Source organism: Ochotona princeps, chromosome 12 (assembly GCF_030435755.1).
Source record: "Ochotona princeps isolate mOchPri1 chromosome 12, mOchPri1.hap1, whole genome shotgun sequence".
Classification (NCBI taxonomy): Eukaryota; Metazoa; Chordata; class Mammalia; order Lagomorpha; family Ochotonidae; genus Ochotona; species Ochotona princeps.
Window position 1 is genome coordinate 63,125,659 of NC_080843.1, and position 25,481 is coordinate 63,151,139.

The 25,481-nt window shown below is 48.3% G+C and overlaps 1 protein-coding gene across 1 annotated transcript; it reads right to left on the bottom strand.

Moving 5' to 3' along the window:
• Nucleotides 1-18,834: 18,834 nt before the first annotated feature.
• RASL11A (RAS like family 11 member A) lies at nt 18,835-21,226 on the bottom strand. Its single transcript, XM_004577569.4, has 4 exons — nt 21,030-21,226; nt 20,711-20,767; nt 20,528-20,607; nt 18,835-19,564 (listed from the first exon to the last, which is right to left on the bottom strand). The coding sequence occupies exons 1-4, from the start codon at nt 21,151-21,153 to the stop codon at nt 19,094-19,096; spliced, it is 732 nt and encodes a 243-aa protein (XP_004577626.2). The 5' UTR covers nt 21,154-21,226; the 3' UTR covers nt 18,835-19,093.
• Nucleotides 21,227-25,481: the final 4,255 nt, after the last annotated feature.

Sequence of the window (25,481 nt, forward strand, 5' to 3'; positions counted from 1 at the left end):
CTTCTCTTTCTGCACCTTCTGGGACTCCCATAACTCTTATATTTGGCCTTTTAATAGTGTCTTTCAGTTGTTGAATACCTTTTTTTGGCCTGATCCAGCTCTGCTTCCAGGTTTTTGTTTGTTTCACCCTGATAACAGGAAGTATCTTCCAATTCCAAGATTCTTTCTCCTGCCTCCTTTATTCTATTTTGGAGACTCTCCACTGCCCTTTTAATTTGCTCCACTGTATCCTTCATTTCTGATATATCATTTCCAGTGTGATATATTCCTTAAATTCCTTGAATGGCTACTTTACGTGCTTCTCATTGTTGATAAGAAGCTTTATAACAAATGATTTGAATTCTGTGTCCCCCATTTTCTCCATGTCCTCCTCAGTGAACTCTGAGGTTGGCAAAAGCTTTTGTTCCTTTGCAGGGGAGTCGTCAATGATATTCATTGTGCCTCTGTCTCTTCTTTTGCTCTTGGTCATGGTACTTCTGGTTATCAGATTCTTCTCCTTGGGGCAGGTTTCTAACCTCTGTCACCCACAGGTCTACCGCTCGATTTCACTTATTGCAGTTGGCACATGGCTCTTTGTTTGTAGTCACTTGTACCACTCCCTCCAGAGAGTTCCAGATCTAGGTTCTTATGTTAGATTTCCACCATGGTCTGTGTAGCCCAGCTTCTGGCTCACCACTCTCTACCTCCTGTGATCCTGTGCTGAGGCTGCACCATTGTCTGTACAACCTTTCTTCTACTTCTTGTTGGACCAGGTCCCAGGATTAGGGATATGCCAGGTGTCCTATATAGCTAGGTTGTTGGTGGCGCTGATCTTGCCAGAACCTGTTGGCTGTTAGGTCTGAGGGCCACATGGACCTATTTTGACTTGTATGATGCCACAGTCGGCATTATTTTCCTGTGGTGCCAGTGCAATCCACTGAGCTCAGTGAGTTCTCACTGAACTCAGCGCATGTGCAGCTTACTGTTGTCCCTGCACTCTTAAATTCTTTGCCACACTGTAAGAAATGGCACCTGATGTGCCACTACTAGAGTTCTTGATCTGCTGACTGTCAGGTCTGAGGGCTACCTGGACCTGCCTTGGATGGAACCTGTAAGATGCCACATTGTTGCAGTTCACTGACTCAGAAATGAGTTCACTCTCAGTTCAGTGCATGTGCGGTACTGTCCTTAGCCCTTGCCTCCTTAAACAAAAATGGTGCCTGATACGGCTCTAGGAGGTGGACTTGGCTATGGAATCCACCCTGTTTCTGCACTGCCCATCTGGGACCTGTCATTTTCTCTCCACTCCTGGTCAAATCAAACAGACCAGCAGGACTAGCAGTTCTTTGTCTGGGTTCACCTCTGGAGCTCCCAGTGAACTTCCCTTCCCACCTTGTTGCCAATGGTGTTCTGGCTGCTGGTATCGCCATTCACTGAATGCCGCTGGGGTATCAGTCACTGCAACACCACACCATTGTTGTGCTGCTTTCCTGTGTCTTGCAGTCTCCAGATACCCCTCTGCTGTTGTTCTGTCCTCTTCAATTTCCTGGAATGTGCCCTCTCTGCTTCACACTGGCTAATATTTCTCTGTCTGTTTAAATGTGTCCTTACCCTATTCCACCATCTTGATTCCCTGGAAGAACAATTTAAAAAGTACTTTGGAGAATTCTGGCATCTTTAGGAAAACGGTGTCACTTCACAGGAACTGCTTTGAAGAACAAAGCTCACAGCCACCAGAGCCATAGAGTGCTTTTTAAAACAAAAAGTAAGAAAGAAAATCAGTAACTTATGCATGATGCCTCATAGGTCAAACTGTACTGTCCAAATTCCAGCCGTAGGCAATATTCTGGCTCAAGAAGACTTCTGAGCATTTTGCCCACCATCCTTCAATGCCAGGGTGTGTCTTGGTATTTTGGTTTTGCAAGAGCAAGGACACCTTGACTCGAAGAAGCTGAGTATTTCATTCATCATGTTTGACTCTTCCTGCATTGAATCCTCACACACACAGCAGAATTACTTCAGCCAAAAAGAGAGCTGAGAACCCATCGGAATGATTATGCAGTGGGTAAAAGTCCTCAACATCCAGGCTCAACAGCAGTGACTCTTCCAGGCATGATCTTAGCTTATTTCAACGTTCTTGGAACCTTTTGGAATTGTTTTTCAACAGAATAAAAAGAGAAACTAAATTCACTAACTACATGTAAAAAAGAACAAGACGTGTTTACAATCACATCTTTAAAACTCAAGGTTGCCAGCTCAGCATGGCCATCAACAGGTCGCCCTGTCTTCATACTTACAGAATATCCAAATATCAGAAGCCACATTTTTCAAGAAAGAGAAGTTTAATTGCCAAGCAGGGAAACTGGAGACTGGAGATAAAATTCAACTTGATCTATCCACCCAAAAGGAGTTTGGGGGCGAGCATTTGGTGCAGCGATTAAGCTGTCATCTGGGATACCAGTGTCCTGTATCAAAGTGCCTCTTTCGAAACCCAACTCCTCACTTCCAATCCAGCTTCCTGCTAAGGTGTGTCCAGGGAGGCAGCAGGCTTGGGTCCTTGGTACCTGCAACGGAGATCTGCATGGAGTACCAAGCTCCAGGCTTTGGCCAGCCCTACCTGGGCTGTTGTGGCCTTAATGGTTAGTCTTGGTTGCTGTAGACATTTCAGAAGTGAAGCAACAAATGGAAGATGTCTCTGCTTGTGTTTCTTTTCTTTGTCTTTCTGCCTTTCAAATAAAATAAAACTGAATACATAAAATAATTAAAACTAGGAAAAAAAATCATTTTTTAGAAAGGGGCTGAGGGGGCTAATGGTAGGGTAAATAGGGCCGTGCCTGGGTAGCATACTGGGTGGTGGAAGGTGACAGACAGGACCAAGAAGGGGTATGAATGGACTATATTCCACCTGTGCCATGTGGTCAGCGGCCATGGCCACTGGAATGTTGTGCAAATGTGTCGTTTAGCATAGTGAACTCTAAGGTAACTCTCAGGTCAGTCCGGGTCTACCAGCACAGGCTCCATTTGCCATCTTGATTTTGGTTGATTCTGTTTGGTTTTGTCATGGACCTCCTAAAAGACAGCTCAGCAGGAACTTAGTAGGAACAATTATAGGTTAGCAGGTTGCTGTACCACAATACGTTGGCATACAACTACTATGGGGGGGTCAGAACATGAGGCAGCAGGTACAGTTCAAGAATGGGTCCCTCCTACCTGCATGGAGGCCCCAGATGGGCTCTCAGTCTCTTGGCTTCTGCTTTTGGCCCCTGGTCCAACGAGCTGTAGCCATGTGGGGAAACAGCCAGCTGATGGGAGCGCCCTCCCTCCCTGACTCTCTGCCTCTCCAATAACTACCTCCCTAAAGACCCATTCTCCGAGGACAGTCGTATTCTGAGATACTGGGAATTCAAATGTCAACATGCTTAAGTGCTGAACAGAGTCATCTGCCACTACAGAAACAACACGGTCAGGTGCACACCCAGCATTGTTCTCCAAGCCCTCCAGAGCAGAGTGGTGGCTGGGAGTCGGGAAGCGCAGGAGAAGAGCTATAGCAGGAAGAACCTGCGCTAACAGCTTCCACACTCAGTGCTTCCACTGAAAGGAGTGGTCGTCAACAGCAGCTTGCTGTACTTGCTGAACGAACTCATTAGAAGGCAAGGCCTGGAGAGCAAAACATGTCTTTGTCTGCTGCTTCCTAACACGGACAGAACTGGAAGGTGTACAATTCAGATTCATGTAGTCCTGCTTCTGACCCCCACCAGCTGTGGTATCCTGGCTTAAGAAGCAATTTCACCTCCTGTAAATGCCTCAAAGCAAAGACTGCTCCAATGTTCTGTGACTTGAATTGGAGTGAGGGAGAGCAACAGCAGCACAGGTTTCACTCTCCCCTTCCTTCATCCACTTGTGCAGCAAGCACTGTGCCACTGCCTACCACATGCTAGGTGCTAGTTGGGAGGGGTGAAGACATCAGATGAAAGGGCCGGCGCAGTGGCTTAGCAGCTAATCTCCACCTGTAGCACTGGCATCCCAGAGGGATGTTACATCTGCTGCACTTCCGATCCATCTCCCTACCAATGCAGCAGTGAAAGATGGCTCAAGTTCCTGGGAGGTCACACATGGGAGACCTGGAAGAAATTACTGGCTGCTGGCCTTGGATTGGCTCAGTAATGGCAGTTGTGCCCACTTGGGGAATGAGCTAGCAGATGGAAGATTTCTCTCTCTCCTTCTCTCTGTAAATTTGCCTTTCAAGTACAAATTAATAAATCTTTAAAAAGAGAGAGAGGGAAAGAATCAAAGAAAAAAGACATAAATGAAGGAAGGAAGAGAAGGAAAGAAGGAAAGAAGGAAAGAAGGAAAGAAAGAAAGAAAGAAAGAAAGAAAGAAAGAAAGAAAGAAAGAAAGAAAGAAAGAAAGAAAAAGGAAGATGAGGCTGCCTGGAGGAGGAAGCATTTAATTGCACTGAAGATGGGCCAAGATTTTGATGAGCAGAGGAATTTCAGGTGGAAGGAATGGCAATGACTAGAGGACAAGAAACAGAAAATACAAGCTATATTTAGGGTTGATGTTTCCTAGAAACCAAAAAACAATTATGTCAGGAAAGAATGAGCTGTTGGTCCAGCAGCATAGATAAGTATTGGATTATTGAGCTCTTGGTCCCTGCCACACATGTGGAAGACCTAGACTGAGTTCTGGAATCTTGGCTTTGGCCTGGCCTAGCCCTGTTGCTGCAGGCATCGGGGGAGTGAACCAGTGGGTGGAGCACTTCTATCTCTGCTTCTGTCTCTGTGTTTTCAAATAAACTTAAAAAAAATTTTTTTTTCAAATCAATGATAAAAGCTTAAAAATTCTAAACTGTGCCTGGGAAGGTGCACCCCCACCCTTTTCCCACCCTGCCTTTTAGCGTGTGGTGAGCTTGAAGTCCAGCTTCCAGGAAGAGAGGCTGAAGAACAGAGCAGGAGGACCAATCTTTCTCCAGGGGAAGGATGAAGAATGAAAGGGGGCTGACAGTGAGTAGCTTTGGCTGTAACCAGCACATGGAACCTCTGGGTGGGATCCCCGCAGTCCTAGATTGGAGCCGAAGCAGTGGGCGTTTGGATGTGCGTGTCGCTGTGGGACGAGGCTGCCTATTTCTGAGCATCCCAATCTGTCACCAGTTGAGTGATGTTGTTGCTATACCAGTCACTCCCGGATGAGTGCTATTGCTCATGCAGTCACTTCCTGGGATATACTGACAGGAGAGCGGGAGGCTTATCCAAACACCATAAAGATCTTTGGGATTGGGATTGGGGATTGCCTATGGCAAGATACCCACCCCCTAAGAGTAGGATTGCAACATGACCTCCTCAAGTATGCCGGGGTGAAGGAATGAGGGACAGAGAGCTGCAGCCACCCAGCTGGCCCCAGGTTAGGCAGCTGGAGAGAACTCCCCGGCCCCGCTGTGGCCATATCCCTGGAGTCAGCAAGGACTTCCTGCCCAGTCCTATCATTAGGACACCTCCTTCTCACTTGTTTGTGAGTCAGAGTTCTGGGGGTACCCGATAAACAGTGCAGGGAAACTTCGCTTCTGGAGTATTAAGTAAGTCAGAGGGGAGGGAGGGATGAACAGGCAGAACTCAGGAGGTTTGCAGCACAAAGAAAATGTAGGAGTTGGGCCAAGGGGAAGCGCAGGAACACGGGCAGAGGAGCAGTTTATTCCCTGGAGCTTGTCTTTCAGAAAATGTTCCCGAAGAGCTTATCTGCTAGCGTGGTATTCAGACTCCTATCACCCAGGAAGGCTGCAAGAGACCAGTGTGAATCAGATTCCTTTTTTAAATATTTTATTTTATTTTTGATATTGTTGACATAGCAGAGAGGGAGGCGTGCCCATGGGGGCCTCCTGTGAGTCAGATTCTTGGTTATACAGCCTACGAAGATGTACACGCCAAACAGGAAGTGCCCTCCTGCTCCCCTTGTCCGCATCCTGGAAGTGCCCCTGACCTTGTTACGGAAGGCGTGGGAAACTACTTCCCAGAGGCCGCGTCTTCGAGAATGCTACCTTCCCAGGGTCTCCTTGACTTGCTACAAGCGCATAAAGCTGTCTTCTGAGACTGCTTATTTGGTGACTTCTGAGTGAACACCTCTCTTGTGTCCCTCGTGTCCCTGTTCCGTACACTACCACAGCAGGCACCTGTCACTTCCCACTTGCCAGGAATGGACTTCAGTTGGCAATACGCTTGCATCATGCCTAACAAATGTACCTTCCTGCACAAGAGTATGGGAACTCGGCAATGGAACGACCTGTGTGTGTGTGGACACGGGGCTGATAGGAACTCTCTGCACTTGTCACTCAACTGAGAACCTAAAACTGCCATAAAAATAAAGTATGTTTACAAGGAAGTGGGGTAATGTGGCATTTGGGATTGTGCTTGGCTCACTACTAGAAATGACTGCATCCCATATGGGAGCCCCTGGGTTTGAGGCCCAGCTCTGCCTTCAGCTCTAGCTTCCCACCAACGCAAACTCTATGAGGTGATGACTCAGCATTTGCATCCCCGTCATGTGGATTGAATTTTAGGCCTTGGCTTCAGCCTGGCTCACCCCCTGGCTATTGTGAACATTTGGAGAATGAACCAGCAGATGCAAAATCTCTGTCTCTTTACTTTAAAATCAGATTTTAAAAAGGAGCAATAGCCTAGTGGCTGAAGTCCTCTCCTTGTATGTGCCGGCATGCCATATGGGGTGCTAGTTTGTGTCCTGGCTGCTCTACTTCCCATCCAGCTCCCTGCTATGGCCTGGGAAAGCATCGGAGGATGTCCCAAAGCCTTGGGACCCTGTGCCTGTGTGGGAGACCCAGAAGTTGTTTCTGGCTCCTGGCTTTGACTTGGCTCAGCTCCGGTCGTTGCGGCCACTTGGGGAGTGAATCAACGGACAGAAGATCTTCCTCTCTGTCTCTCCTTCTCTCTGTATATCTGCCTTTCCAATAGAAATAAATAAGTCTTTTTAAAAAATATAAACACATACGTTTAAAGGGAGGAGGAAGGGGTCCCAAGCATGAACACATGGGCAGCTTCTAGAAGCAAGGCAAGGAAATGGGTTCCCCTGGATCTGCAAGAGGGACCTGACCTCGCCGATATTCTGGCTACAGTGTAGAGACCTGTTTGGAACTTCTGACTCCAGACTTGCAGCACACCACACATGGGTCTTTGTAGCAGTCCAGTATAACAGACACAGAAAACTAATGCGACAGTGTTGTTTTGATAAATGCACAACGGTTATGTGGGATAATAACGGGGGAGCTGACAGAAGACTGCAGAATGCCGCTATACTGCTTTAGAATGCTTCTGCAAATCTAAAATTATTTTTTAAAACATCTTAAAGTTGGGGCTGACATTGTGGTAATGTGGGCTAAGCCCCTGCCCAAGACACTAGCACCAGTTTGAGTCCCAGTTGCTTTGCTAATCCAGCTCCCTGCTTGTGGCCTGGGAAAGCAGTCAAAGACGGCCCAAAGCCTTGGGACCCTGCACTGTGTGGGAGACCCAGAAGAAACTCCAGGTTCCTGGCTTCGGATTGGCTAAGCTCCGGCCGTTGCGGCCGCTTGGAGAGTGCATCAGTGGACAAAAGATCTTCCTCTCTGTCTCTCCTTCTCTCTGCATATCTGCCTTTCCAATAGAAATAAATAGTCTTTAAATATAAAAAGTCCTAATTTAGTAATTATTCCTCTCCCTAAAGTTTATTTGTTTGTTTGAAATATAAACAGGCGGAGAGAAAACTCTCATCCAATCCCCCAAATGCTCCCAATGCCGTGAGGGCTGATACCAGGAGCCAGGAACTCAATCCAGGTCTTCCGCCTGAGTGGCAAGGAGCTAGGGCTGGGAGGCAGAAGGAGGTGCACCAATATGGGGTACAGACAGCTCCACTGCGAAGCTAAACAATCATCCTGAGACTTCCTGTTTACAAGGAAATCAGTCATACAGGATTAAAGACCATTCTGGTGACCTCATTCTTGATCATTTCTTCAATCTATTTTCAAATAAGGTCACATTCGGAGGCTGTGAGGACTAGGATTTCGCTGTATCTATTTCAGGAAATACAAATCAACCCACCCTAGGAATTCTCTTTACCCACAGACCATGGCTTTGTTAACTTCGTGTTATAGAACATCAGTTGTCCAATGAGAGTCCGCTGGGCATACCTTGGGCCAGACGTGGACCACTGCTGACTCTGCCTGTGAGGGTAGGTGCCCCTGCCATCAGGTGTCCCAAACATCCCTGAATACATGTGATGACCTTTGTCATTTCTTCTGGCTACCCTCAGACAGCTTCCTTACAGCACCCGGAGGGCAGCAGCCTTAGAAATCTTTCTGGACTACAGGGAACATGGGCCCAAAGGATGGCGAAAATGCAGATACCTACTTCTCAGTGTCCTTTACAGCAACACAGCTGTAGTTCTAAAGCTCTCCCAGGATATTCTGGGAGCCACTCAATAGCTTTTGGTTAGACATCCCTTTTGTACTAACACAGTCAGACTCTGTTCCGTTGCCTGCAAGCGACAGCCTTGATGTATGCGCCATGCAACAGTCAAGGTCAACACAGGTGAGCAGGAGAGCGATGCTAGCTTCCAGAGGACAGAGGCAGGCATATACTAGGCTGCAGCTGGCACTGAAGCAATACAGCAAAGTGGCTTCAGATCAGTTAGACTTGGATGCCAGTCTCAGGGTGCTCCTGACCATGGACAGAGTTGGTGGTTTTCAGAGTCTCATTTTGTTCCCTTTTCAATGGTAATGAGCAGTAAAAACAGTAAACTACTTTGTGGAATTGGGAAGGGAGAGTAAATGAGACAGCATGCTTCAAACTCTCACCATACTAAGTGGCTTGTTCTCTGTGTCGACTTGATTAGGCTACCAGGTGCCCAGGTATTTGCTCAGACATTATTCTGAGTGTGTCAGTGAGAATTTTGGGGTGACGGGAACACTGAATCAGTACAGCAAAGTGTCTCCATAATGTGACTGGGTTTTTCCAATCACCCGAGGGCCTGGACTGAGCAAAAGGTTGGCTTCTGGGGTCAGTGGTATGGTGTAGCAGATAAAGCTGCTGCCTACAAAAGCTGGCATTCCACATGAGCTCTTGTTCAAAACCCAGCTGTTTCACTTCCAATCCAGCCCCCTGCTAATGCATCTGGCAATGCAGTGGACGCTGGCTCAAGTGGTTGGGCTCCTGTAGGAGACCTGGAAGAAGCTCCTGACTCTCGGTCAGCATGGCAGAACCCTGTAGTCATTCTCTCTCTCTCTCACTCTCTCTCTCTCTCCTTCCCTCCCTCCCTCCCTCCCACTCTCCTTTCTTTCGTGTCTGTATGTGAATCTTAAAAAAAAAAAGAAGAAGAAGAGGTGACTCCCTCAAGCAGAAGAAAATTCTGTCATCAGATGGTCCTTGGATTCAAAATACGCCTTAAGCCCTCCTGGGTCTCCACCAGTCACTGAAGACTGGAGAGATGTCAGTTTCTATAATCACAGGAGCCAAATCCTTATCGCAAATCTCTCCCTCTGTCTCCCTCCATGTCTATACCTATACGAGCACTGATATGAGTACAGGTCAAAGTACAGACAGCTCTTGTTGCTTCTGATTCTCTGAGGGATGGTGACTAATGCACTGTAATACGTGGAGCAATAGTGCAATACTCAGTAACTATGGCAATTGCTGTTGCTGTGAGCTCTATTTTTGTACAGCAAACAATGTGACCAGCACACAAGCCCCAGGCACAGCCCCTCAACCATTGTTGACAGCATCCTCATATCCTCCGCCAGGCTGAGGAAATTCATTGACCTTTCTGTTATTACCCTCAGTCTATTACCCCTCTCCTGTCTCTCCCAATACCATCACAGGTGCCTGCACGCACACACACACACACACACACACACACACCCCAGCCTGCAATTTCTGGAGACAGTTCTGGATCAGATTTGTGGGTTAGGGATGCTTTAAGTGAATTTCCACTCCCAGCCTCTTTCCCTCTTTAATGAACCATTTACTCCCCCTTAGGGTGTTTGCCAGTCTTCCTCCTCCTCTCCACCGTGCTAACCCACTCCTCAGGACAGATCAGGTACAAGTACCGAGAAGGGTCACACGAATGCTGCATCTCAGACCCCATGGCCTAAAGAGAGCCTGAGGGGAGAACCCTGCCTCAGTGTCCACGATCCTCATCCCCTGCCGGCTGCCCACAGCCCAGGATGGCTCTCAGAGCAGTGGTCAGGGACACCTGGTTACAGGGATCACCCAGCGAGCAGTCTCACCGCAGTGCACCAGGCCATCCATGACCCCATTCCTGCTGGGCCTCCCCATCTCTTCTAGTATGGCTGCCTGGGAGGAATAGAAGTTGGAAGTGAGCCCACTGGGATCTTGCTTGCTAGGTCGAAATCTGAGACCTGAGACCTGAGACCCAGGGAGCATCACTGCAGGTTCTTTTCCCAGCACTCAAAGCCACAGCCACAGGGCCCCAGGATCTGCTAGTTTGAGAAGTTGTCTCATAACATAATGACACTCTGAAGGCCTGGCTCAAGCCCAGAGCAGTGGGGCCCCTCCTTCTCTCCTGGAGCCAGGCCTCCTGCTCCCATGGCTAATGCAGCACTAGGCCATCGCTGCACCTCCTGGTCCCTGGTCAAAACATGGGGGTGTGGGTGATCCTACCGCAATGGATCATTGACTGGGATGTCTGGCACATATTAAGGTTCAATGCACTAAGAACTATTGCTGAGGGAACAATAACTTCCCAGACTTGATATGGGAAAAGTCACATCCTTTTAAGCAGCTGCTATAGAATACCAGGAAATGTTTTTCCCAAACTCCCTTCATGATGTACCAAAACACCTTTGGAAACAAATCAATAAGACAGCTGCCACTGAGTATCTTACCACATAACACATATCACCAGCAGTTCTACCTGATCAACAATATGACTGTCATTTGAATATATGGACACTTACCTTGCACCTTCCCCAAGGCTGCAAGTCCATGAATAGGGAAGTTGGGGGATTTCAATGCAGACCTGATCCTGGAGCCCACACCATCCACTCCACGAAGCTCATAGGCAGGAGTTTCTGAAACACACCTGGTTTTCCAGAGCTATAAATCTACATTTGTCTTTGTAGACAAAAACTGTTTCTAGGGGCTGGCATTGTGGCATAGCTCATTAAGCTGCTCTCTGCAGTACTGGCATCTCATGTGGACACAGGTTTGAATCCCAGCTGCTCCTTCACTTTTGATCCAGCTCCCTGCTAGTGTGCCTGGGAAAGCAGTAGAAAATGGCCCAAGTATTTGGGTCCCTGAGAGACTCAGAAGAAGTTTCTGGCTCCTGACTTTAGCCTGTCCCAGACTGGCCATTGTAAACCGTTTGGGAATTGAGCCAAAGGTTAGAAAATCCTACTTTTTCTCTGAATTCTGTGTCCATATATTCAAATGACAGTCATATTGCTGATCAGGTAGAACTGCTGGTGATATGTGTTATGTGGTAAGACACTCAGTGGTAGCTGTCTTATTGATTGTTTCCAAAGAAAGAATTCTGTCTTTCAAATAAGTTTTTAAAATATTTTAAAATATATGTTAAAATAGAAAAAAATATTTTTAGAAATGAGTTTTGCAGTTGACACCATTCTTACTTATTCCTGTTTAATTTTTATTTATTTATGAAAGAAAGAGAGAGATTCCGTTTCCTGTTTCATTCCCCAAATGCCAACAATGGGAGATGGAATCAGAGTCAGTACTCAAAACGAGGCACTTGGACAGGAGATGCAGGCATCTTCACCGGGCCAGTTACTGGCCTTGTCTTAATTTGAATGAAGCTCTCACTCTGGCATAGCAAGTAAAGCCACCACCTGCAATACCTCCATCCCACATGGAAACCAGTCCCTGTGCCCAATGCTCCACTTTCGATCCAGCTCCCTGCTAATGCACCTGGGAAAGCAGCAGAAGATGGCCCAAGTGCTTGGGCCACTATTCCCCACATGGGAGACCTAGAACAAGCTCCTGGCTTTGGTTTGGCACAACCTCAGCTGTTACAGTCACCTACGGAGTGAACGAGCAAATGGAAGATCACTTTCTCTATCTCTTCTTCTCTCCATAACTCTGCCTTTCAAATAAATAAGTCTTTAAAGCAAGCAAGCTGGTAAGAAACAAGTTAATATTTTCTAATTGTAACTATTCAATCTTCAGTTGAGCACATGCCTTCAAGAACATCATACCTAATAGCTCTTTTTTTAAAAAAGGCTTATTTTTTTTTTAATTGGAAAGGCAGATTTTACTTGGATAAGGAGAGATAGAGAGAAAGATTTTCCATCTGCTTGTTCGCTCCACGGGTGGCTGTAGCAGCTGAGGTTATGCCAAGCCAAAGCCAGGAGCTTCTTCTGGGTCTCCCACGCAGGTGCAGAATTCCAAGGCCTTGGACCACCCTCCACTACTTTTCCAGCCATAAGCATGGAGCTGGATGGGAAGTGAAGCAACCGGGACATGAACTGGCACCCATATGGGATCCTGGCACTTGCAAAGTAAGGATTTAGTCATAGAGCCATCATGCTGGGGCCCTTAACAATTTTAAAAGTAAGAAACATCCCTCAGGGCCTGGTGCAATCGCCTAGTGGCTAAAGTCCTCTCCTTGCATACATTAGGATCTCATATGGGCACTGGTTTGTGTCCCTGTGGCCCCGCTTCCCATCCAGCTCCCTGTTTGTGGCCTGGGAAAGCAGTTGAAGATGGCCCAAAGCCTTGGGACCCTGTACCTGTGTGGGAGACCTGGAAGAGGCTCAAGGATCCTGGCTTCAGATTGGCTCAGCTCCAGCTGTTGAGGCTACTTAGGGAGTGAATCAGCGTATGGAAGATCTTCCTGTCTCTCCGCTTCCCTCCGTATAGCTGACCTTCCAATAAAAATAAAGAAATCTTTATAAAACAGATACATTCCTTCTTCAGAAAGGGCACTCTCACACTCTATGGGGCACTTTGCTCTCTCACCTAACCCTAGGATGCAGCTGCTATGGGTTTTGGCCACCAGTCAAGTGGAGTCAGTCTTAGTTCACAGTTCACTCACAGAGCTGCATGAGCTGCACCTGTAGGACTGGCCTGCGCTCCTGGGGGAAGGAAGACACGGGCTACATTCAGCACAGGGAACCACAGAAAGCAGATCCTCAATGGAAGTGACTTCAAATTATGCAAATTGCTATTGGCAAAGTCTTTTTTCAATGTGTGAGGAAGATTGAAAGCACCTATTTTGTTCAAGCGACCATCTCCAGGAAATGTTCGGTTGTCCAATTAAAGATGGTAAAGGGGCTGCCTCCAATAGCTTAACCAGAAGAAACCTGGAATGTAGATTTATATCCCTGTGTTCCTGAATGATGCAGACACTATGTTAGGCCATCTGATTGTGCTAATGGCTCAGCTGAGCAAGTATTTCTGAGTTTCCTGCTGTGTAATTGTTATGGTATAAACATGATTTAGCTCCCAACTCATGCATTTGCACTCCAAAGCCTTAAATCAGTGGTGAATGGTTTAGTGGCTGAAAGATTAAGACCCAATAATGGTATCTGGGAGGTGGTCTTCAGGGCTCTGGGGGCATACCCTGGAAAGGTGGTTGTTGGAAGAGGATTGGTTATACAAGTGGAGTTCTGCCCAATCGATCTGTTTGCTGACTTTCTGCTCCTTCCTCTGCACAAGCTCTGCCACTTCCAGCCTCCACCATCATCAGACACCAGAGGATGGGCTGCCCGATCACGCACTGTGAACCTCCAAAACCTGAGCCAGAAGGAACCTTCCTCCTCCCAGGTCTTTGCCGAGTGACCATGACAAGCTGACATAGTCCTGGCCACCCAGACAGCACCTTGAAGGTGACAGAGGACCTGTCCTGACCCTAATGGTGTTGATTTTCCACCCAAGGGATGTGAAGACAGCCAGAGGGGAGTGCTGACAAACTGTTTGATCCAGAATGGCAAGTCTGTTGTGATGAAAACTGGTTTTGCTTTTGGAATGAAATTGTTACTTACATAGCTGCAGTTTTCTAAACAATAAACAATGTATTAGTGTTTAGGAAATAGTCTTTTTATCACTATGCTACATCTTTCTTAAAAAAAGAAAAAGATTTACTTACTTACCTTTATTTGAAAGGCAGAGTCACAGAGAGAAGAAGACAGAGAGAGAAAGCTCTTTTAGCCACCAATTCACTCCCTAAATGGTCACAGCGGCCACAGTAGAGCTAATCTCAAGCTGGGAACCAGGAGCGCAGGTGCAGGGATCCAAGGTCTTGATCCACCCTTCACTACTTCCCCAGACCATACAGAGAGCTGGGTCAGAAGTGGAGCAGCTGGGACACAAACTAGCGCCCATATGGGCTACCAGTGCCACAGGCAGAAGATTAGCCACTGCATCAGCCCTGCCACATATTTCTTATTAAATATCAAAGTAGCTTGAAACTAAGTTTAATAAAGTGTTTCGAATTAGTGCATCTTGGGGCCAGTGCTGTAGTGTACCGTGTTATGCTTCTGCCTGTGATGCCAGCATCTCATATTGAAGCACCAGTTTCAGGCTGTTCTGCTTCCAATCCAGTTCCCTGATAATGTACCTGGCAAAGCAGCAGAAAATGACTCGAGTGCTTGGGCCCCTGCCATCCACCCAGGAGACCAGATGGAGTCCCAGGCTCCTGGTTTTAGACTGCCCTGCCCTGATCCTGCCTTGGCCATTTTGGACAATTGGAAAGTTAACCAATGGACAAATTTCTTTCTCCCTCTCTCCCTCTCTCTTTTTCTGTCTCTCTCCCACTTTGTCTTTCAAATAAGTAAATTAGGTCTTTACAACTGCCACGAACACAAAATATTTCACCTTTTGGCAAGAGATCAAGCAGTAAGAACAGCTTGTTAATCATACAAAATATCTTTGCATTGTAAAGTCGAGTTAGTAATTGCACGTAATGGAGAGTTGAAATTGCAGCACACATGATTTGCAAAACATCTATTCTGGTCCCAAATTAGCAAATGCATTGTCATCTCGTCTTTCCTATTGGCCCTCTTGTTTACCACTGCCTTCTCCAGAGACTTATTTTAATCCGTTTCTTCAAACAGATATTAATAAACTTCAGAATTTCCTCTGTGCCCTTCTCTTCCACAGAAGCAAAACAAGTTTGTTTTCTTCTAGTGTAATTGACTTATTTTTCCATGATTCGAGTTGGCTTTCATGGATTGCATGTGAAGTGCAGAATGCTTGCAGATGTACAAATTAGCCATTTGGATCACATCCATTTTTCTCTAGGACTACTCTGATTGCAAAATTAATTGAATCATTCTGCAGGGTTTTAGAATGGAATTAGCAACTGAACCATGGCCAAGGGAGGCTGAGCTGTGACAAGGGAGGGTTGAGAGTTTCAGGGCTGAGGCGGGCATGGGCGAAGCTGTGTGCCCACCTCCTTGTTGATGAAGGAAGCCAAGTGTCACATCATAGGGGTGAAGCAGAGCTGTTGGATAACCGTGTGCAGACTCTGTTTATCCAAGCCACTGCTTTTCTCCTTGGTGTTTCAAGAGTTCTGCCCGTGGCAGAAAAATATGATGTCCAAGGCTCCTGCAGTCACGTCCTCTTCGTTGCTGAGTGAAGGGGAGGCTGGCTCAGAACTCAGCTTCCCCTGGAAGGACTTGCTCAGTGCCCAGTCAAGGCCAAACCCTCAAATCCCCCACCCCACAGACAAATCCCACAGCTTCCAGCCCAAACCACCTGCTGATGACTTCACACAGATCTCTCCCCAACGCCAGGGTAGCTGCCCCAGGAGTCTTCTGGGTGTTCTTTAAGCCCCCTGAGCCCCCAGGAGACCCTACTGCCAATCAACAGGAAGCCAGCAAAGAGAAACGGAAGCAAGGCTATCTTTCTGAGAGCAGGGAGGCAGCTTCTGCGCGAGGCCAGCACTAAAGACCAGGAGACAAAGAAAGCTGAGAGGTCCTAGTCTGTGTTTTGTGGTGCAGCACAGTTCTTGCTCCGTCACTCAGCTGTGAGTGTTTCCCAGCAGGCCACAGTGAGCAATGTCCAGAGAGCTCGAAGGGGCGCCCGGCTCCTACCACTTACTTCATTCCAATATAAGCAGCCTGGAGACATCTCCTACACTGTCCCTCAGTCTTCACATTGTCACTTCTTCCTGTGATCCAGTTCCTGGAGGCAGGGGAGCCCCTGGGACCAAGTTCCATCAGGTATCCTTGGGTTTACTGAAAAGTCCTGCTCTACAAGGCAAGCACCAGGTGAGACGCTTGGAATACAAAGTCATAAAACAGTTACTGGAAAAGTGAATTGAAGGATCAGCTTAATTTGATGCAAAAAAATTTTTTTTAAAGATTTATTTTGTTGATTTTAAAGAGTTACACAGTTGGAGGAGAGAGGCCAGGGCTGGGTTAAGCCAGGAGCTTTGTCTGGGTCTCCTGCATGGATTCAGGTGTCCGAGGACTTGGGTCATCCTCTATAGCTTTCCCAGGTGCATTTGCAGGGAGCTGGGTCAGAAGCAGAGCAGGAGGGTACGAACAGGCACCCATAAGGAGTACGTGCTTTGCATTGGCTACATAAACTATTATGCCACAACTCCAGTCCCAGCACAAACTATTTTTGCAACCTATGCATAGTTTTGTCAGAAAATGCATTTTGGTGAATGCTTTGAACACCTTTGGTTTACAAGGATTTCAAGGTTGCTTTGAATCAAAACAAATGTACCCTTTGGTTTTATTACCTTTTGGAGAAGCAGAGAGACAGAGAGAGACAGACAGTACTCCCATCAGTTCACTCTCTAAATGTCTATAGTGGCCAGGGAAGAGCCAGTCAGGAGCCCGAGTGGCAGAAACTCATCGCATGCTGCCTCCCAGGATGCACATTAATGCAAAGTTGGAGCAAGGCTTTGGGTCCAAGTACTCTGATGCGGGACATGGGTGTCTCACCAGGGGCGTGAGCGCTTGGCCAGATGTCCACCCCAGGCTGCAACATCTTACTGGGCCTCCTTTATGAGAATCTGGGGAGAACTCCTTCCCTCTGTGGGCATGCTGCTTTGAACCTTATTGTAGCCCACATGTGAGCTACTGACCTAACTATTGACCCCAACCGCTGGATTCACCACACATGTAAACTTGAGATTGACCCGGCAGGCCTCACTGCCAACTGCTTCTCCCAAGCCCTCACGCCCATGCTGAACCAGGGCACAATGTCAGGCTCCAAAGACTCGCTCAGCACAGCTCTACCCTCCAGCATCTGGTAACCTTGTGTGTCCTCTCAAATCTCCATGGTGTGAGTCACGTCGACTTCTCCTGAAAACCACTCACATGTAGGTGCATCTTGGGCTGGACATTTCACCTGACAGTTAGGACAGGGTTGAAGATGCCTGTATCTCACACCAGGACTCTTGGAAACGATTGCTGGCTCCTGACTTCACTTCCTGCTCATGGAGATCCTGGGAGGCAGTGGTGATGGCTCAAGATCATTGACTCCTTCAGGTAGACCTGGATTGAGTTCTTGGCCTCTGCATTGCTATAGTTGTTGCAGGCATTTGAAGAGTGAGCTGGGGAATGGAGGCTCTCCTCTGTGTCTCAAAAATAAATAGATAAATGAAATTTAAGAAGCACTGTCATATAACAGATTAAACCACTGCCTTCAGTGATCACATCCCATGGGGTACTAGTTGAGTTCTAGCTGCTCCACTTCCAATAAGCTCCCTGCTAATGGTCTGGAAAAGCAGCAGGGGATGGCCCAAGTGCTTGGGCCCCTGCACCCACATGGGAGACCCGGATGAATGTCCTTACTCATAGCTTCCCCTGGGCCCAGCTCCAAGCTTTGTGGCCATTTAGGAGTGAACCAACAAATGGAAGATTTATATCTCCCTCCTCCTTTCCCTTCCCCTCCCCACCTTCTCTCTTTCTCTCTCATCCTGCCTTTCAGATAAATCTTTAAAATAAATTTAAAATAAGTCTTTTTTTTTTTTTTTTTTTAGGTACACTCTTCATGGAGAGCTGATTCCATCCTGATTGAGTAGCTGGTCTTTTAAGATGTTGGAACTCACTCATTATGTGGCTGACCTGCTTCGCCTCGCAGCGAGCTATGCTCACACTGTCCTCCCCTCATTTAAGCCTTGCTAACCTAAGAAGAATCCTCTCTGTGTGGCAATAACTCACGTAACTCGGTGAATCAGACTTTGATCATTCCCTTATCCATATGTCAGAGTCAGGGAAACAGGCACACAGGGAGATGTTTGAGCTTACCACCCCAGGATAGGAGGGGTCCCTTGTGTAAGAAATACTGCAACAGGAGGCTTTGAGGAAAGGCTGTATTTATATTTGCAATAACAAATATAACTTTTGGTAACTTTTCAGCATTTGATCACAATCCCCCACCTTTTCCCTTGGAAACCTGGTGGGACTCAGTGGGTAAACCTGCTTCCTGCAGCATCAGCAACCCAGTTTGTTTGCTCCACTTGCAATCCAGCCCCCTGCTAATGGCCTAGGGAAAGCAGTGGAAGACGGCCCAATGGTTTGGCCACTGCCACTTATGTGGGAGACACGAATGAAGCTCCTGACTCCTGATCTTGCCCAGCCCTGGCCATTGCAATCATTTGGGGAGTGAATTAATAGATGGAAGCTCTTTCTTGTAACTCTTTGAAATAAACAATTTTCAAAGTAAGATTATTTAGGAGTATGGAAAGGCTCTGACAAGAGAACCCATGTGTGACTCCAATCCCTCCCCATCACCACAGTTCCTTCCTCCCACAGTGATTCCCTCTGCATGAGCCCCTCTCCACCCAGCGACACCCGTCCGGGTTCAGACTAGGGGCAAGCACTGAGTGATTCTGGGATTTCCTGCCAATACAATGTCTATAAAAAGACACTTAGGAAACAAGGAGCAATGTTGCCATTTTGCCTTTAATGGAAAAGTACTTAGCAGTTACAGTTTTTAAAAAAGGTCTTTTATTTAGAAAAAAACATCTCTCTCCAGCTTCTAGGCAGTCTCTGTCTGAGCTTTCAGAAATGCACAGCCACTTGAAAACTTAGTAGAGTCTTTAGAAAAATAAACTCTGAACATGTGGTTAAAACGGGGAAAGCCCAGTCTTGTTAGCTGCACAAACGGGTTAAGAAAAAGGAGCCAGGTCCAGGTTAGCCGGCTCACCCTAGTGTAGAGGCAGCCTTGACCTTGGAAGACAGGGCCTGCTTGAAGCGCCGTTTCAGGTCCTGCATGTTGGGCGAGCGCGGCCGGGGGATGACCGAAGACCTTCGCCTCTCGCCGCCAAGGCCGTGTATCTTGCTGACTTCCTTGCATAGATGCTGAAACACCTCACAGACGTCCTCATAGTTCTCGCTGGTGGAGATTTCAAGGAATAAGCTGCCCAGCTCATTGGCCAGCTGCACGCCATCCTGCGTCTGCACCTGCCGGAGGTGATGGAGGTCACCCTTGTTGGCCACGATGATCACTGGGGCTTTGGACTCGGGGTGCACCTTCCGGATGTGCTGGTACAGCGGCCGGATGGCCCGGTAGCTGTCACAGTCAGTGATGGAATAGACCAGTAGGAAGCCCTCTGCCCAGTGCAGATATTTGGACAGCGAGTCCACCAGTTGTTGATTGAGGTTGTCTTGAGTCTGAAAGGAGAGGGGGAGGTCAAGGTAGTCCTTGGCAGGGGTCCATGCCCAAGTTCAATATCAGAGCTGCCCTTGAAGAAAGTCTTGAAAAAGAAATTACTGAGTATAGTTCCCAGTTCCTACTGGGCTCCTGCAGAAGCAGGCTTTGCGACAGGGAAAGTGTGGGTTCTCAAGCCAGCTCCCCGCCTGGATTACTTTATTAACCGTAATCCATGCATTATTTTAAAATGCCTTGCACAACAGGCAGTTTCTGGTGAGCCCTGGCTGGCTGAAGAACCGACTTCAAACCCAAAGGGTTCAATTTTTAGGAAACCAACTCCTCATAAACAAAACTCTGAAAGGAAGCCAAGATAAATATCTTTTCCCCAACCCATAAAAATATTTTTAGCAGGCAACTTCTCCAGAATGTTAGAGAAACAAATTCCTTTCTTTGGGCTCTTCCACTAGCTGTTTCCTCCCCCTACAAGGGAGTAGCAATTAGTAACTTGTTAATGAAGTTACATTCCAGAGTGCTGGCCAAGAATGAAAATGATGGCAATACTGTATGACTTTGGGAAGAGCCAGTAACTGCAGGGTTCTTAAGGCCTGGCTGGGGAGGGAAGAGGGGAGGAGGAGCAGCGAGCAGACCCTCTGTCAGCAGAATCTGCGCCCCCACACACATCACCCCGCCCCAAGTTGGTTCTGGAATTGGCTTCCTGGTCCACCTCTGTAAGGAGGGACGGCACAGCTTGTCCAATGTGCAAAAGGAAAAGACCGAGCAGCCCGCGGCCATGCCAGCCTGCTCACACCGTCCCTACCATGCTGGCCCCACCTGTGGACAGCTCACTCCTTCCCCACTCCCGATCCCCATTCCCCGGCCCCACAGCAGTTCCAGCGCTGGCTGCCCGGCGCCCATCCCCGCACGCTGCCCCCCAGCGGGGGCAGGGGCTAGCCCTCTGCTCCCCTCCCCTCCACAAGCCTTACCTGGATGCCTCCGGGAGTGTCCTGGATCTGCAGGGACAACTGGTCCCCCTCCACATAGACGAGCCGTGAATACAGCTTGCCTGGGAAAGATGGAAGGGGGAAAAAATCGCACATTCCGGCTACACTAGAAAGCAAGGAGGCAGGCCAGCATAAAAAGCAAGGGGCGCGCTAAATGATTCTAACCTGTGTTCGGTTCATAGTCTCCAATGAACCTCTTGGTCAGGAAACGCACGATCATGGCTGGGAAGAAAATTGGAAAAATCGGTCAGGGAGTTCGAAGCCTGGCACCCCCGGGGAACTCGCTGGGCGCAGACACTCAGGACGGCCCACCAAGGTGCTTGCAGGGCCATTTGGCCACCCCACTCTGCAACAAGCCACCCCGGCGAGAGCTCAGCAATAGATGCCCTGGGAGCCGGCGGAATGAGCCGGCATCTTCGCAGCGCGCACTCGGTAGAGTGAATCCTGCCCCGGAGCTAAAGCTCCAGCTTCCCGCGGTACTCACCGCTCTTGCCCACGCGACTGGCGCCCAGTACGGCCAGTTTGATGTCCTTGGGCAGGAGGTAATCTGAGGTGGACTCCGGAATTGGCGCCAGCAGAAAGTGCCCGGACATGTTGGGTGGCCGCATGGAGCGCGCCCAGTGACCGAGCGCGGAGCTAACAGGCCAGCGGGCACAGAAGAACGCGCGAGGCTCTGCAGGATCCGGGATGGAGCAGTGGCTGCAGGAGCTGTCCAGACCCACGGCTTTTAAAAGGCCCTGCGCGCGGGCATGGTCCGGGCCGCCTCCAGCTCCTCCCCATCCCCGCCCCCTTCCGCTGCCCGCTGCGTGCGCCCAGCCTGGCGCGCTCTGCTGGGGAGCCGTGGGAACTGGGCCACCCGGCCGAGAACGCGCGGGGCCTCCTGTCACCCCAAGCCCCGGCGATGAACCCGAGAGCGTGGTAACAGAGGGGAGGAGGGAAGAAGAGCAATCCGCTGAATGTTTTTCCAACAATGAGAGCGTTAGATTCCTGTTGAATGTCGTCCTTGTTGTTTCCAAAAGGAGCTGCCGGGGTGACATTAATCTAGGAAAAGAGGAGGGAAGAAGGGAGGGGCTAGAGCCCTCGATTGGTATCAGCGAGTTCACTGTGACCTTGCTCTAGGTATGTGAAGTCCACTGGGGGGCGGTAATTGTCTGCAGCTCCTGCTGGCCCGGGGCTTGCACTGACTCATGCGTGAACACTCCGTAAGCATTCCACAGGCCGGGAGCTCGGGCTCCAGGCTCATCCTCCATCATTAATACCGTTCAGTGCACGTGAGTCATGCATGCATTTGCTCCATTATTCAAGTGTGGGCTTCTGTTAACGGTGGTGGAATGTAGGCTGGGAGTTGGGGAGTGGGAGGAAGACAGCACCAAAGAAGACGTGCAGCTAAGTTCTGGGATTCCGAGAGCTCACTGTGGCAAGGCAGAAGGCTCCATCTTCATCCTTGGGCTTCCTGCGTTCCAGCCTCAGTGGTCTGCTGCCTCTAGACAAGGCCATGCCTGGTCACTCCATTCCAACCCAAGCACAGTGGTTTCAAACAACCCCCACTGGAAGCCATCCACAAGTCTATAGGTCCGGGGGAGAGCAGGGGATGGGAATAGTGAGGCTGTTTCAAGCCAGGCTCTGCTGGTCCTCACTGAGTTCTCTGGAATAAGCTCCAAGGCTTCGGCAGGAGTGGGGAGGAGTTTAGGAGCTGGAAAGGTTGTTCCGTCGTGGTCTCCCATGGGGGTGACTCCTGATCTTGCTGTAGAGTCTCATTGAGATGGCACGGTGAGAAAGTCACACATCTCTGGTCATCTAGCAGGTTGGCCTGGCCAGTTCTCATGATGGCTGGTTGTGAGCCAACTCCTGCGAGAATGAGTGGAAATGGACAAGGTCTCTAGGAAGCTCGGCTCCAGGATGGAGCACCTCAAATCTGCTGCATTGTACTGGTCACAACAAGCCATAAGGCCAGCGGCAGATCCAAGCCCATATCGGAAAAATCTGAATCATGTGGAATGGCAGCGGAATGGGGTCCATCTTGCAACTGACCATGCTGGTGATTGTGCCTCCATCTATCTACCCAGGCCAGTGATCTGTGAGTCATGCTTGACTCCAGTCACTTCTGACTTTATTGGTTAATCACCACATCTCATCCCGTCTCATGCCACTGTCTCTTGACATTTGCTCTGCATCTCAATGGCTCTCCTCATTTCTCCATCGAATAACCTGGACTTCAACCAGTACAGCTTGGTGTGACTCCACGGACAGCTGCATCCCTTGGAGTTGTATTCCCTAATCATCGCCCCTTCTCCCACTCTCAAGGTACCCTTGGAGCCTTGATCCCAACCTCATGACCTTCTTCTGGAATATTTGTTTCGTGCCCATCTCGAGGATGGTCAGAGACTCGTGTCTCCATAATGTCTCCATAGTGGTGCCTGGGACTTGTAAGCCTGTCACAAATGATTGCCTGTATGGATTAAGACTTGTTAGATGGGTGTGGGCTCCATTGTGTGAACTGGAAGGCGGGAGTCATGTTTGTGACCGTCATCCCAAAGCCTTGGTTTTGTGAAACCTGCCCTCAGGAGAAATATCCCAGGAATCCTGAGATGGGCCACCAGAGGCCAGGTGTTCTGACTTTTGACTGTTCATCAGGCCGTCTCCTCTGTCAAACCGCAGTTTAACTGAAAAGACTTGGAGCAGAGCCCTTTCTGCCCTGGTGGAGGGAAGGCATCTTCGAGTCAAAGGCTGCTTGAGGAACACCTGTGAAACTGTTAGGGCCCCGGGCCCAAAAGAGGCTCCAGAATAGGGGGACGGAGCTGTTGCCTGTTTTGTCTTAGCCGCTCCTTAAATTATCTATCTATCCATCTATCTGATTTATTTATTTTTATTTGAAAGGCAGATTTATAGAGAAAGGAGGAAAGAGAGGAGCTTTCACCTACTGGCCACACACCTGGATCTAGGTCAAAGCCAGGAGCCCAGAGCTTCTTCCAGGCCTCCCACATAAATCCAGGACCCCAAGGACTTGGGCCATCTTTTGCTACTTTCCCATGTACATTAGTAGAGAGCTAGATCTGAAGTGGAGCAGCCAGGACTCGAACCAGCACCCATACAGGATGGCGGAGCACCCATCACAGCAGAGGCTTAACTTAGTTTGCCACAGCATTGGCCCAAGACTTATTTAAAAGGTAGAGTCAGAGAGAGAGAGAGAGAGAAGGGAGGAACTCCCATGTGGTCTTCAGCGTGGGTGCCAGGGCTCCAAATGCTTGGGTCATCTTCCATTGCTTCCCCAGACAGATGACAAGCAAGGAGCTTGATCAGGAGCAGAACAGCTGGGGCTTGAACTGGCAGCCCCATACACAATGCCAATATTGCAGGCATTATACTATACTATACTATACTATACTATACTATACTATGCTATTATATTATATTATATTATATTATATTATATTATATTATATTAATTATTGACTCACTGCATTAGACTGCCAGCCCCTGGCCTCTGCTTCTTAGATATAAGATGGCTCCTGCAGCATCAAGGCTTCACCCAGAGCTCTTCTAGGTCAGAAACAGCCCCTGCGCCATCCACCAGTCATAATCTAGTATCAGTACTGGCTCTGTGGCACAGTGGGTAGAGCAACTGCCTGCAGTGACAGAATCCCATTGGATGCTGGTTCAAGGCCTGGCTGTTCCGCTTCTGATCTAGCTTCCTGCTGATGTGTCTGGGAAAGCAAAGAGGATAACCAAGTGCTTGGGTACCTGCCACTCACATGTGTGAGCTGGAGGGAGTTCTAGACACCTGGCTTTGTCCTGACTCAGCCCAGGCTGTTGAAGCCATTTCAGAAGTGAGCCAGTGAGTGGGTGATGTCTTTCCCTCTCCTTCCCCATCTCCCTCTTTCTCTCCAACTCAGCCTTTCAAATAAATAAAAACATCTTTTTAAAACAAAACAACAGTATCAACTACCTTCACTCTACAGCCTGAGTCCTCGAGGGGAGGTGGAGGACTAATGGACAGACCTTCTTGTTTTCATTATGGAGTAAAGCAGTTCTCACAAGAACTCACTGGCCAGAATGAAACAAGCCAGAAAAGTAGTCATCCAAGTACCTTGCAAAGAAAACTGGGACGGCCTTGGCTAGCTTAGAGAAACCTGGCTCCTGCCGTTCAGAAATCAAGAAACAGGAGAGAGAATGATCGTTGGACACAAACAATGAGATCTCTCGTTCACATGCAGGCGTCTCAGAGGAGAAGCATCTTCCTTGGTCGACTCCTGAGTGTATCTCCTAATTTCATTGCTTGTTCTACATCCCCTTGTCTGGAATAAGCTCATTTGTGTTTATGGTCTTAAGCCTGTTCTCTGTCTAGTGATAATTAGGTTCCATTTGGAAATGACATTACACCTTTGCTCAGATCTCAAAATATTATTTTGTTCTTGGGAAAGCTCTTAGCCTCTGCACATACACCAGATAAAATATGACCTTTTAGTGAAGACAATAAGCTACTGAATTTAGGATTATAAATAGCCTTGCCTGAGTTGTTGCTGCTTCTATTCTGCTATTTCATTGTAGATCTCTTTGTGTCCAGAGTTATGTAAAATTGTGGTGCGACCAATGTAACACAGACAAGCTGAAGTGGTTTTTCCAAAGATAATAGGAATGCGTAGGCATAGATACAGATATACAAATCTGTGGGTGTTTAGAATGAGTGTGAAGGGCAGAATTTGGTAATGTGCAAATAATATCAGACTAGGGCAGTTATTAACTATTTCCTAGCCAGACTGACATTTGAATTCCAGTCTTCAGGTAAGACTTGGATGAGGGAGAAGGGTACATCTAGCAGAGGCTGACACTGGCTGTGCAAAATGGTGAACACAGGCAGATTGCAGCAAGCTTAGGGAGCAGCCATGCACGTGAAGGCATGTTGGATGACCTTAAAGGTCTAGGCCCAAACTGTGGA

Bases quoted from the DNA above. Each gene is read 5' to 3' on its own strand.
- RASL11A (XM_004577569.4), bottom strand. From the start codon at position 21,153: ATGCGGCCACCCAACATGTCCGGGCACTTTCTGCTGGCGCCAATTCCG. The intron at 20,608-20,710 runs GTTAGAATCATT...CATCTTTCCCAG, and splicing joins AGACTATGAACCGAACACAG to GCAAGCTGTATTCACGGCTC. The intron at 19,565-20,527 runs GTAAGGCTTGTG...CTCTCCTTTCAG, and splicing joins ACACTCCCGGAGGCATCCAG to ACTCAAGACAACCTCAATCA.